We start from the raw sequence: 13,197 nt of genomic DNA, 5'->3' as shown, positions 1-13,197 counted from the left end.
TTCTCCAGAGGTGGAACCCGCACCGGAGCGTCGGAACGTTCTGTCCGCACCCCTTCCTTGCCGGCCGGCACTTCGGTTGCACAGTTTTCCAAGCCTCGAGACTTAGTGAGCAGGTAACAGAGGAGGCAATTGAGGGCTTGGGAGGAGTTGGAGAGGGTAAGTGGGGAGTTAAAGGGGCACATGGAGAAGGTGGGGGAAGTCAGGAGTGGAGATTAAAGAGCCTCTGGATTGAGGGGCATTGGGAGATAGCTTTACGTCCCCTTCTCCTAATCCCTTCACAATCGTTTAAAATTGTCGCTTCCAATTTTTACCTAGTCTCCACTTCCTAGGACTGTTTGCAGTGAGAATGGAATTTATACTCTTACTGATGGTAGATTTCCAATTCCTTTGGTATGATTGGTTCAAACACGAGTCATTGCCGCAGACTTGCAGCTAAGGACAGACTATTCAGTATGTTTTCTTAACTGTTAGCACTTTACCCTGTATCATGGGGGAGAGGTGTTGTTGATAAGATTTTTCCTGTCTTCTAAAAAATTAAATTATATATTCGTTCCCCTACCCTCCTTTGTTTTGCATTGTTTGTCCGCTCTTGGAAGAGAGCAAACAAAGTTGGGAAAAAGGCTCAACTGAGGAAAGGTGGAGGCAGCCGCACCTTGAGAGGACGGGAAAAGTGGATAATGCCTGGGCGTGGCCCCAACAGCCACAGAAATCACCCCCACTATTAACACCAGGTTCCTGTCCCCATCCTGCATCTCCCCACTGTTGAAACATCCATTTAGGCTTCAGAAATTCCCTTGAGAACTTGACTAACCTCCTTGCTCAGCCAGGAAAAATTATAAAGAGACCCATGAGACAGCATTATAAAAGATAATTAGGAAAACACTTATTGTGGCAGCTGCTAATAAGCCTTCTTAGAAGGAGAGGTGTGTTCTCCTCCCCTACAATCCTTAAGTCTTCGATGAGGATGTAGCCTTTCTGAATATTTGCCTAACCTAGTTAGAATTTATCCAGACACTCTGTTCAGGGTTATTCTTATGTGCAAGTCCCAAGCTAAAAGATGTGTAAAAAAACAGAATTAAAAAAAAAAAAGTCATGATCTGGGTTCCCAACAATTTGAAGGAAGATAATAACTGTACACAAATGTTTGCAATGTAAAGCAAATGAGATATGTACCCCAGAGGAAGTAAAAACTAGGTGCTGTGAGAATATGCATGGAAGGGATTGTTCAGTGGCATTTGAGCTGGCCTTAAAAGACCACTGTTGGTTAGGATGTTCTCAACAGGGAAGTACAGAATTCTCTGCAGTTTTATTTTTCCTCTAGGCAAAGAGAGGTGAATTGGAGTAATATCCTTACTAGGCCATGAACTCAGCAATAATTCTCCCAATTTTTATTGGACTTTTGCCAGGCTCTGGTTGGTAATGGGGCAGGAAAAGGTGAATAAGTCTTCAAATAAAGAGGCCTTCACACTTACAGATCCTTCTGCTTGTATTACACTTTCCCCTATATATCCTTTCCTAGTTCTCAGCCTGGCTTTTTCCTTCTCTTTGTCAGGTTTGTGCTCAAATATTACAAAATACAGGAGGACTTTATTCAACCATTCTTTCCATAATAGCACCCATGTTTCCTGCCTTTATTTTTTCTTGCACTAATCACTACCTGGCACTCTATAAAGTATATTTTTTTCCATTTCCCATAGTAGACTATGAGCACTACGAAACCAGGGATTTTGTTTTGTTCGCTATTATATTCTCATTATGTAGGTGGTCTGACCCAGAGGTTGCTTAACAAATACTAGAAGGATGGATAATTGAAGAAATTACTGGGGAGACAGGCAAGAACTGACAATTACAACATGATTTTTAAAAGGGTAATAAAAGCAGTGTAGTACTTGGGAAACAGAAAAGAGATAGGCCTACCTCCGTTTCGGATGGAGTAAATGGTCAGAAGTGGCATTTGCATAGTATCTTAAATGATGATGGGGGCTTGCTTACGTGGGTGTGGCCTTCCAAGCAGAAGGAACCGCGACATGCAGCAGCTGGTGTAGCAGAGTTGGGAATGGTTAGAGCTGGGGTGGGGGGAAGGGGAGGTGCAAGGTGCAAGAAGCGGAAAGTTAGTCTCCAAAGCTCTGTTAGTCAAGGAGAGTGATACATCAAGTTTTGTGTTCTAGAGAGATGACTGGAGAGTGGATTGAAAGGGGGAGTCTGGCCATGAGAAGTTTATTTGTTCTGTATTAGAGGTCCAGGCAAGAGATGGTAAAGGCCTGAACTAAAGCAGAAGTGAAGAAAGACAAACATATAAGAAGGGACACAGAGCTGATAGTCTTCTACTATTAGATGAGGAGATCAAGGGAGGTGGAGACAAGGTCAGCATGACTGTTAGTTTCTAATTAGGGCAATTTAGGTGCTATTCATCAGGAAAGAAACTGTGACCTGGCTTTCAGTGCCTCTCCTAGCTTCCATGCCTGCTTATATCTGTTTGTATGTTTACTGACCAAGGTAATATGTGCGAGAGACTGTGTGAGATGTGGAGGACAATACAGTTAAGCCACAATTATAACTCATAAAATGTTAGAGCTAGGAGGAATTTCAGAGATGAGCTAAATCTCTGCCACAAAGTTGTTTCCACTGTTAATTAGAATAGGCTTTTGCATTTCAGCTCTTGGATACTTGAATGACACTCATCAAACTATCTCAGAACAATTCTGAATAGGAATTTTCAGGAGGCATCCCAAAATGGAAGGGTGGTGCATCTGATTTTACATTTCCTTTTTTTTTTTTTTTTTTTTGCGGTACGCGGGCCTCTCACTGTTGCGACCTCTCCCGTTGTGGAGCACAGGCTCTGGATGTGCGGGCTCAGCAGCCATGGCTCACGGGCCTAGCTGCTCCGCGGCATGTGGGATCTTCCCGGACCGGGGCACGAACCCGCGTCCCCTGCATCGGCAGGCAGGCGGACTCTCAACCACTGCGCTACCAGGGAAGCCCTGGAGCAGTGGTTCTTAATGTAGGTTACATATTGGAATCTCCTGGAGTGGTTTAAAAAGTCCTAGTGCCTAAATCCTACCTCCAGAGATTCTGATTTTATTGTTCTGGGGTGATGCTTGAGGGTTTTTTGTTTTGTTTTGTTTTGTTTTTTTAACTCTCCTGATGATTCCAGTGTACAGCCAGGTCGCAAACTTGTTCTAGAAGTTTAAAAAAAAAATCCTTAATAGTAGGCTGACTGAATTGTATTTCTGTGGGTAAATTTGCTTATCAAATCATAGTAAGTAAGTAAATAAATAAGGAAAGCCTAACACTGATTACAGAGCTGTTGTATAGAGAGTATTCTACTGAACAGTGGGGGATATAAAATCTCTACTGTTAATATAGTTGAAGAAATAAACAAAAAAAATGGAAGTGAAACTCCTTCTCTTTGGAACAGGTCCATTTCCCAAAAGAGGCATTGTCTATATTTCTTCCAGAATTGAAGAATGCTGCTGCATTGTATGTATTACCTCAATTTTTAAAAATCCATTTATTTTAGCAAGAGGATCTTTCCAAGAGCAAGGTGGGATGAAATGACAGTTGTGGATGTTGAGGGACTTAAACTAGATCTTAAGGTAAAAAGGGATGCAGCCAGGCAAGGAGGAAGAGGGTTCCAGTGGAGAGAATGCTAGTCAAGACGTGATTATAGGCAAGTGAGTCAGGAGGATCAGTGCAGCCATCTTAAAAGGGCCCCCAGTACTTGTAATAGGGAGGTGTTTTTTTTTTAAATTAATTAATTAATTATATTTAGTTTTGGCTGCGTTGGGTCTTCGTTGTTTTCGTTGTGGGCTTTCGGTTTTCGTTGTGGGCTTTCTCTAGTTGCAGTGAGCGGGGGCTACTCTTCATTGCAGTGTGCAGGCTTCTCATTGCGGTGGCTTCTCTTGTTGCGGAGCACGGGCTCTAGGCGCGTTGGCTTCAGTAGTTGTGGCACGCAGGCTTAGTAGTTGTGGCTCATGGGCTCTGGAGCGCAGGCTCAGTAATTGTGGCTCACGGGCTTAGTTGCTCCATGGCATGTGGGATCTTCCCGGACCAGGGCTCGAACCCGTGTCCCCTGCATTGGCAGGCGGATTCTTAACCACTACGCCGCCAGGGAAGTCCCTGGGATTTTATTAAAACCTAGAGAAGAGACAGTTTCATAAGGATGGAGGCAATAATGAGTGGTATGCTTTGGAAGTTCAAGAGCATGAACAAGGGAAAAAGTCCTGTGGTTTTGCCATTGACGACCATTAGGGACCTTTGCATTTCAGCATCTGCCTGAGTATAGTTCCCATCACAAGTAAGATAAAAGCCAAACCCTTTACCATAGCTCACTCAGGGCTCCACAAGATCTGGTCTTAACCAGACTCTCCTTGTTCCTCACCAGCTGCATGAGCTTCATGTTCCTCAGACGCTCCCAGCTTGTGGCTTCCTCCTTTGCCTCTGTTCTTCCTTCTGTCCATAGCCATCTTCACCTCATTCCTTCATCTTGAAGCACAGCCCCCCTCCAGCACCCTGCTCCGATTTATCCTCCACAGAAAGACTTCCCTTGTGTGAAAAAGTCAGTACCATACCCCTTTGTTATTCTTTACCCCTTTACCACGATTTATTTTTCTTCAGAGCTGTACTGATTTCCTAGGGCTGCCATAACATATTTCCACAAATTGGGTGGCTTAAAACAACAGAAATTTATTCTCTCACAGTTTTAGAGGCCAGAAGTCTGAAATCAAGGTATTAGCAGAGTTTGTTCCTTCAGGAGGCTCTGAGGAAGAATCTGTTCAGTGCCTCTCTTCCAGCTTCTGTGGTTCCTGGCACTCCTTGGTGTTCCTGGGTTGCTGCTACAGCACTCAGGTCTGTGCCTGCATCTTCACATGATGTTTCCCCTGTGTGTGTCTCTCTCTGTCCAGATTTCCCCCTTATGAAGACACCAGTCATTAGGAGGGGGCTCACCCTTATCTCATATGACCTCATCTTAATTCGATTTCATCTTCAAAGAGTTTATTTCCAAATAAGGAAGGTGACATTCACAGGTCCCCGGGGCGTTAGGACTTCAACACATTTGGGGGTGGGGGGACATAATTCAACACTATAGGAGCACATAATATTATGCTACATACTTATGCTTGTTTGCGTTCTTTCATCCACTGGGATATAAGCCCTGAAGGCAGGGACTTGGTTTTGTTCAGTGCTCTCTGAGTCCTACCACAGTGCCTGGAATGCTCAATATTAGTTGGATGAAATTGGCCCACATGAAGTAGAGGATGATTTGGATAATGAGAAAATGGGAAAAGCTGGTTAAAAAGACTCTTCATTCAAGAAGTTTAGCAGGATGAAAAAGGACCACAGTAATGGTTAAATCAACTTTAAGGATTTCAAACAGTGAAGCTTAGGCCACACTTGTGAGCCACTTTTTCCATGAGATGGTTACCCGAGTCCAGGGATTACCTTTCAGCTCTGCAATAGAAGAAAATTAATTTAGCAGCTTCCCCAGGTACAGGAGAACTGACTCATGATAACCAAACTAAAAAGAAATGGATTTGTAGGCCAGAATGCCATGTAACTATTAAGAGTGTCTCAATAGTTAGGATTGATTTTTCTGCCAAGGGCAGTACATTCACTAATGGTAATCAGTTTATACACCCGAAGGTTTCTTGATAAATATGAAAGTTTAGAGTCAGCAGAGTTGATATTTCTCAAGGGATATTCCATCAAGCAACGGCAGCTGATATACTCTCTTTTGTAGGGTGGGTTTTCCTTAGAGTGAGGGTGTGAGCTCTTCTGCTCAGCAATTTTTGTACTTGGGAGACCTGCTTTCTGTAGGCTCAGCATATGTTTTAGTGTCTCCACAATTGAAGCAAGGCCATTTGGATATTTTCCCTCTCTTAGTGTGGACAAACGGAATGAGCTTGGTAATTAAAGTAAGTATCTTTTCTGTATGAATTGTGTTTCATAGTAACTAAATAGTAGATGAGGGGAATTGATTACTGGTGGGATTCTAGTTAGTAAAGAAAGAATGATAATATTTGTGTATCACCACATTACAATCTGTAATGGAACCGTGAATCTAGGCTATGATCATCAATGGCTGCAATTTTAAAATCATTAAGTGAAAACTGATAGGAACTTCATACTGGATGAAACAGACTGACAGCACCTAAACCCAATGACCAGAGAACATCACCGAGAAAGACTTCATGTGCGTCCTGTGATGCAGTAGGAAAAACAGAGCATCTCTTTTAAGTATTCTTGTAAAAAATCAAACCCAAATTTGAGTAAGCCTCTATTCTATCTGTTTATAGAAAATACAGGGAGTAGAGGAATGTATTAAACCACATCTTGTATAATCAATCATGCAAATCCAGAATATGGGGAATTGTACAGCCTTCCTACTCTCAAAGTGTGGTCTGCAAACCAGTAGCATTGATAGCTTCAGAGAGCTTGTTAGAAATGCAGATTCTCAGGCCTACCCTGGGCCAGCTGGTTCAGATTCTGCCTTTTAACAAGATTCCTAGGTAATTTGCACATGCCTTAAAGTTGGAGAAGCATTGCAAAGGACAATGACCGTATTTTTTCCAACACATAAATGGTTAGGGATAAAAGGGAGGGAACTGTTACAGTGGTATGGAGGGCATATTATTGCTTTCTTGGGCTTACAGAGTTGAATGATACTCAGTAGCATCATTGGGGGAAAGATTTAAAGAATGTGCATTATAATCTTCACTACAGTCCAATACAGAGTTGTAGTGAAAGAGCCCTAGTGTAGGAATCCTGTTTTCGCATTACAGTTGACTCTGAACGACACAAGTTTGAATTACATGGGTCCACTTATATATGGATTTTTTTTTCAATAAATACTAACACTACACAGTCTGAGGTTGGTTGAATTTGAGAATGCAGAACCACAGATTCAAAGGGCTGACTATAAAATTATACATGAATTTTTGACTGCATGGGGGGGTCGGTGCCCCTAACCCCATGTTGTTCAAGCATCAACTGTATAGTGTAATCACATTTCAGACGATTCAGAAATTCAGTTCAGGACTTAAGAATGACATTGTTATTATCTCTAAAGTTAAAGAGTACAGGTTTATCTTACCTTTAACTTAACTATTTGGGATGTTTTTTCTCTGAACTTTAAAAATTTTTTTTGCTTGGACAGACCTCTTCAAAGTTTTACTGAGCCCATTCCCATTTCTAAAAGGAGGACATTGGAGGATCTCAAGGATTCTAACACTCAAATTTTAGGATAAAAAATTATTTAAAAATTTAAAGTATACATGGCTGCTGATAGTCTTCAAGTTGATTAAAAAAACGAGGTGTCCCCTCTTCATCAGCACAACCTTTCCTTGGCCACATTTTGTAATATCTATCTGAGATCTTGTTGCCAGACCACAGAGAGGTGGAGAGAATTGCATCAGCTGGCTGCACAGCGCTTGGGGCAGCATCGCAAAGGAGCCCCAGGATCAGCCCTCCACCCAGGATCTGGGTGAGGTAGTTGAGCCCATCATCACTTTACTTGCCAAACATGACTAGATGTGACGGGTTCAGGAGTCAGTTTATCACATATTTATTTATTTACAGGTTTTGCTTTCCAGAAGTGTTTTAAATGGGCCATGCTATTTAAGGAGTGGAGTGTATTTTGTTTTAAAATGTTGGTTTCATTTATCATTTGATCCAGTGAATCTTAATCATTAACAGTGTCTTAATTTGCCCACTTTTTCTGATGTAACTAGTTCTGATGGCTGGGAATAAAGGAAGAGGACGTGCTGCTTACACCTTTAATATTGAGGCAGTTGGATTTAGCAGAGGTGAAAAGTTACCTGATGTAGTATTGAAGCCACCCCCACTATTTCCTGTAAGTACATTAACAGCAAAATGCTCACAGGGTGTTTTTTCATGTTTCAGAGAAAATTTAAATTCTGTATAAGACTTGAATATATGATATCATTACGATATCCTAACTATAAGAAAGTAAAAGAGAGTGTGTCACTTACCTTTAATTTATATATTTCCACTGTTCTTTTCTGAAACTTTTCTAATTTTCAAACTGCCTTCTTAAAATACAGAAAACTATATACACCTTTTCCTGAATGTATTCAGTACTATTTGAACCAAGAAAGAATTTTTTTTCAATCCTTGCATCTTATAATGCTGTTATTGATATATTCCAATATTAAAATAATATTTTTAAAAGTAAAGTCAGGTTTTACAGTGGTCCTCACTTCCCATTGTGCCAGATCTTCACCTAATGATTTTCTTCTCATCTTGTATCTATAGAATTTAATTTTGCTCCCTAGTATACCACTTGACCTTTTACCCACTGAACTTTATTTTTGCTTATTTCCTTATTAAAGTCAATTTTAATTTTGTTACTCTTTCTCAGAATATAAGCATTTCTACTACATTTACTGTTGCTTTTAAATTTAATGAGTATGCTGCAGACTTAATTGGTGTAATTTTTAATCTAATGTTTTCGCTTTATATTAAGTTTAAAATGTAAGCTTACATTTCCAGATGCACATGTGCTGTAGTATAAAATATGAAAAAATCATAAATAACCAGATACTCCCTCCAGGAATCTTTTCCCTCTTTTAAAAGGAAACATCCTTTGTTGAAAGATTTATGTAAGTAGAGGACCCTGGATAAATGTATTGGGAATCTAGATGTCTCACATGGGGAGTGTCTACTTTTTGCTCTTGGTATTTTGCCTTTCTGATATTCATTATAGCCTAAAAACAAAGATAAATATCTCAGGTATAGACATTATGTCACTTTACATTGATTTCTTTTAAAACAAGCTCTTCTTCATGTGTGAGGTTACTTCTAAAGCTTGGGAATATTAGTACATACTGTTTTTCTCTGCATGGAATAAAAATGAAATTCCTTATTACTGGCTAAAAGGCTCTGTCTGATCTGGCCTTACTGATGTCTCTCTGACCCTTTTCCTACCACTGTCCTCATTCCTTAGCCATGCTGATCTCCTTGTTCCCTTAGGCATTTTCCTCTGCTTGTTTCCCTGGCTGGAGCCATTGATTTCCCCATTTCTTTGCATGGATGGCTTCGTAATTTTATCCAGATCTCTGCTCAAAGATGACTTCCCCGAGAGATCATGCGTGCATAACCCTGTCTAGACCAGCCACTTCCAATCTCCACGTACTCCGTTAGTCAGTCTTTCCTCTTCCTGGCTTCAGCCCTTCTATTTCACTTATCACTATCTGAAATTATATATTACCTCATTTGTTTACTTATTTTCTCCCCTAGAATGTAAATTCCATGTAGGTAGGAAGTTTGACTAGTTCATCTCCTGTTGTCTAACCCCTTGTGACTTATAGTAGGCACTCAATAAATAGTTGTAGAATGAATAAATTCGGAGTGAAATTTTTAAAATGTACCCTATACTTAGCCTGTGAAACCAGAAATATCTTTTTTATGTACCCTGAGGACCCACATTTTAATGAATATATATATTATAAATATATATACATATGTGGGTGTGCATGTAATTTTTAAAAATTGAAGATACAGATTCAAATTTCTGCTTTGCCACTTTTGTGCTATATGGGCATATAGATTGTTCATTTTTCAGTTTCCTCACTGTAAAAGGGGAGATATTGATACTTTAGATGAGTTCATGGATTTTGAATATTGAGTACATCTAGGTTGTAGTATGTAGTAACCAGTTGTTAAATGGTAGCTGCTACTACTTTTTTTTTAATGCTGCTGCTCCCATCAATACCACCACCACTGACTGAGGTTAATAGGAGACTAGAGCGGCTGCTTTTATTTGGGTGCCTTGATTGTTAAAATATAGAATCACAATCAACAGACTATATAGCAAAATGATTATTGGTGTGATCAGTAGAAAAATTAGGGCAGGTAGGAAAACTAAGTATCTTTTCTACTTCTAAAAGAAGAGCAAAATCGGAGATGGGTGAAAGGTTTAATAGATTATAAAAGCTCAAAATCTTTTAAGTTGATGGTAAAACTTAATACCTGTAAAATGTAGTTTTTCAATAAAACTAACATTTTTCAGAATATAGACAAAAAGGATATTAAAATATTTAATTTATTTTTAAAAATTGCCTCTTAATTTAAACAGGATACAGATTATAAACCAGTGCCACTGAAAACAGGAGAGGGTGAAGATTATGTGCTGGCCCTGAAACAGGAGTTGAGAGAAACAGTGAAAAGAATGCCTTATTTTGTAGAAACACCTGAAGAAAAACAAGGTGCGTATTGGACTCTTTATGTGGTTCACTGTCTACAGATGAAATAGCATTTCAGCATAAGATATATGACCTTTAATGCTGATTGATTTGATTCAGTCAGAAATTTCAATCAACTACCTTGAAAAAGCATATTTATGTTGATTTAGCAGAAAATATATTTTAAACTTTTTGATATTTTATTTTTAAATTATCTTTCAAAATAGGAGTTTTATATGTTCAGTGAAATTTATGAAAAACAGAAGTATTAAGAAAGTAAGAATCACCTGTATTCCTTATGTCTAGAGAACTACTATTAATATTTTATTATATATTCCAGATTTTTCTTCTGTGTGTATATTCCTTTTATAAAATTGGAGTCATATTACTTTGTATCTTCCTTTTTCACTCAATAGCATATTATTAGCATTGTCACATATTCTTTTTTAGTTAATTTTTATTGGAGTATAGTTGATTTACAATGTTGTGTTAGTTTCAGGTGTACGGCAAAGTGAATCAGTTATACATATACATATATCCACTCTTTCTTAGATTCTATTCCCATATAGGTCATTACAGAGTATTGAGTAAAGTTCCCTGTGCTATACAGTAGGTTCTTATTAGTTATCTATTTTATCCACATATTCTTAGCATTCTTAGAAAATATGATATTTGATGACTATGTGGTATTCCATTGTGTGGATATAACATTATTAATTGTAACTAGTTCCCTGCTGTAAGATTTAAGATTGTTTGTAGTTTTTTTTCTCATATTTATAATACTATGAGTACTATCCTTATACATAAATCTTTGATCAGGTCTCTGATTATTTAATATTTTGGTTAAAATTTTTGAAAGGCTTGACTGTATTTTGGCTTACCATTTATCAGATATAAAATATAAAATATATATTCACTGGTTATGCCAAGGACAGAGAGGAGAAATTACAGTTGGAGAAGGCTTGACAGTCTCAGACTGGAAGTGCAAAGTGGTTTTAGAGGAAGAGAACACATTCCTGAGTAGTTATTTAGCACAGTAGAACTATATTGATTTTCAGTTTCTGCCCCTGAATGTTGAAATTAGAGAGATCAATATCATCCTTGAGTTCTCAAAACAACATCATTAAAACATGAGAAATTCATATAGTATCATTTAATTCCATTAGTATTAAAAATGCATACCCTTTTCCCTCATTCTAAAAGATTTAGATTGGATAAGAATCAAAAAGGAAGGCTTATATAGTAATATTACACATGCTTATAATTGTAAGAAGCATTTTAGACAAGTTTACTTAATTTTTCAAAACATAGCTTCTTGAAGTTATGTAATAAATGGTTTGATATTTTTACCTCAAAAGTACTGAATTTTTTTACTTTCATGATTATGTTGCATGCTTTTCTCTATTTGAGTTTAAAAATGAAATTAAATCTCATTTTAAAGATTTAAATAAGTAAGATTAAATGAACTAATAAATATTCAATCTCAGTGCATAGTGTAGGATATACTTTAGGCTTTTTAAAATTAGGCTTTTTAAAATTAGTCTCTTCTCTAGATTATGGGATGTACTTACTTAAATGTGGTTGTTATTAAAGTACATGTCCAATTTAAAAGTATGTCATACCATGGAAACATTTATTTGAGTCTTTTAAACCAGGAACATAATTTTGTTCATGGTTTCAGAGAGCAGCTGGCTTATACCTGGATCAAGACGGTCTTTACCTTTTTTTTTTTTTTTTTGTGGTACATGGGCCTCTCACTGTTGTGGCCTCTCCCGTTGCGGAGCACAGGCTCCGGACACGCGGGCTCAGCGGCCATGGCTCACGGGCCCAGGCACTCCGCATCATGTGGAAGCTTCCCAGACCAGGACATGAACCCGTGTCCCCTGCATCAGCAGGCAGACTCTCAACCACTGCACCACCTGGGAATCCTGGATCTTTACCTTTGATAACTGCATAATAAAGTATTTAAATATATAAGGAATCTTTTGCTACTGTTCCAGAAGAAACCTCTTGCATAGAATTTTCTAAACTGATACAAGTATATTCTCTTTGAATATACTCATGTTTACCTCTCTTTCCTGATATAATGTGTTATTAAAAAAACTATGGTTGAAAGTAAAGGCTTTTTGGGTTGGGGCATGACCTCGGCTGACCTGCACTCTGAGCCTCCATTTACCACGTGTAAAAGGCACACAAGGCCCAGGGCACCGCCTAGAGGCACGTGGAGGAAGGAGGGTTGGTGCAGAGCTGGAAGAGCATGCAGCCGGTGGTGGTGGTGGGGGTGTTGCAGCTCCTACAAAGGCACAGAGCATGTCACTAAGCTGAGATTCTGTGGCTGAGACCGCTGTTAAGAGCCTTCTGGCACTACTAATATCAGAGCCCTGTGGCTGACACTGTCTTGGTGCTCTGGCTGGGTGTCAGGCCTGTGCCTCTGATGTGGGAGAGCCAAGCTCAGGACATTTGTCCACCAGAGACCTCCTGGCTCCAGGTAATATCAAACAGTGAAAGCTCTCCCAGAGATCTCCATCTCAACACTAAGACCCAGCTCTGCTCAACGAACAGCAAGCTATGGTGCTGGACACCCTATGCCAAACAACTATCAAGACAGGAACACAACCCCATCCATTAGCAGAGAGGCTGCCTAAAATCATAATAAGGTCACAGACACCCCAAAACACACCACCAGACGCGGTCCTGCCCACCAGAAAGACAAGATCCAGCCTTATCCACCAGAACACAGGCACCAGTCCCCTCACCGGGAAGCCTACACAACCCACTGAACCAACCTTCGCCACTGGGGGCAGACACCAAAAACAACGGGAACTACGAACCTGCAGCCTGTGAAAAGGAGATCCTAAGCACAGTAAGTTAAACAAAATGAGAAGACAGAGAAACACACAGCAGATGAAGGAGCAAGATAAAAACCCACCAGACCAAACAAATGAGGAAATAGGCAGTCTACCTGAAAAAGAATTCAGAATACTGCTAGTAAAGA

At 39.4% G+C, this 13,197-nt stretch overlaps 1 protein-coding gene across 4 annotated transcripts in view; it reads left to right on the top strand.

Moving 5' to 3' along the window:
- The first annotated feature begins 3 nt into the window (after positions 1-3).
- The window catches only part of POLR3G (RNA polymerase III subunit G), a 41,214-nt gene continuing 28,020 nt past the window's right edge, over positions 4-13,197 (top strand). Inside the window, exons 1-4 of one of the 4 annotated variants that reach the window (XM_027100639.1) lie at positions 36-113; positions 5,884-5,915; positions 7,731-7,852; positions 10,097-10,226. In XM_027100639.1, the coding sequence (XP_026956440.1) occupies positions 7,736-7,852; positions 10,097-10,226 (247 nt within the window). In that variant the 5' untranslated portion in view covers positions 36-113; positions 5,884-5,915; positions 7,731-7,735. Of the gene's footprint in view, positions 157-4,045; positions 5,916-7,730; positions 7,853-10,096; positions 10,227-13,197 lie in introns of those variants that run through there. The other 3 variants (XM_027100638.1, XM_027100640.1, XM_027100641.1) reach the window with 3 other exon arrangements.

Source organism: Aethalodelphis obliquidens, unplaced genomic scaffold, assembly GCF_003676395.1.
Source record: "Aethalodelphis obliquidens isolate GAN/ISIS:26980383/991018 unplaced genomic scaffold, ASM367639v1 scaffold4, whole genome shotgun sequence".
Classification (NCBI taxonomy): Eukaryota; Metazoa; Chordata; class Mammalia; order Artiodactyla; family Delphinidae; genus Aethalodelphis; species Aethalodelphis obliquidens.
Note: the sequence above shows the minus strand (reverse complement) of the source record. Positions and strands in the feature narration are given on the sequence as shown.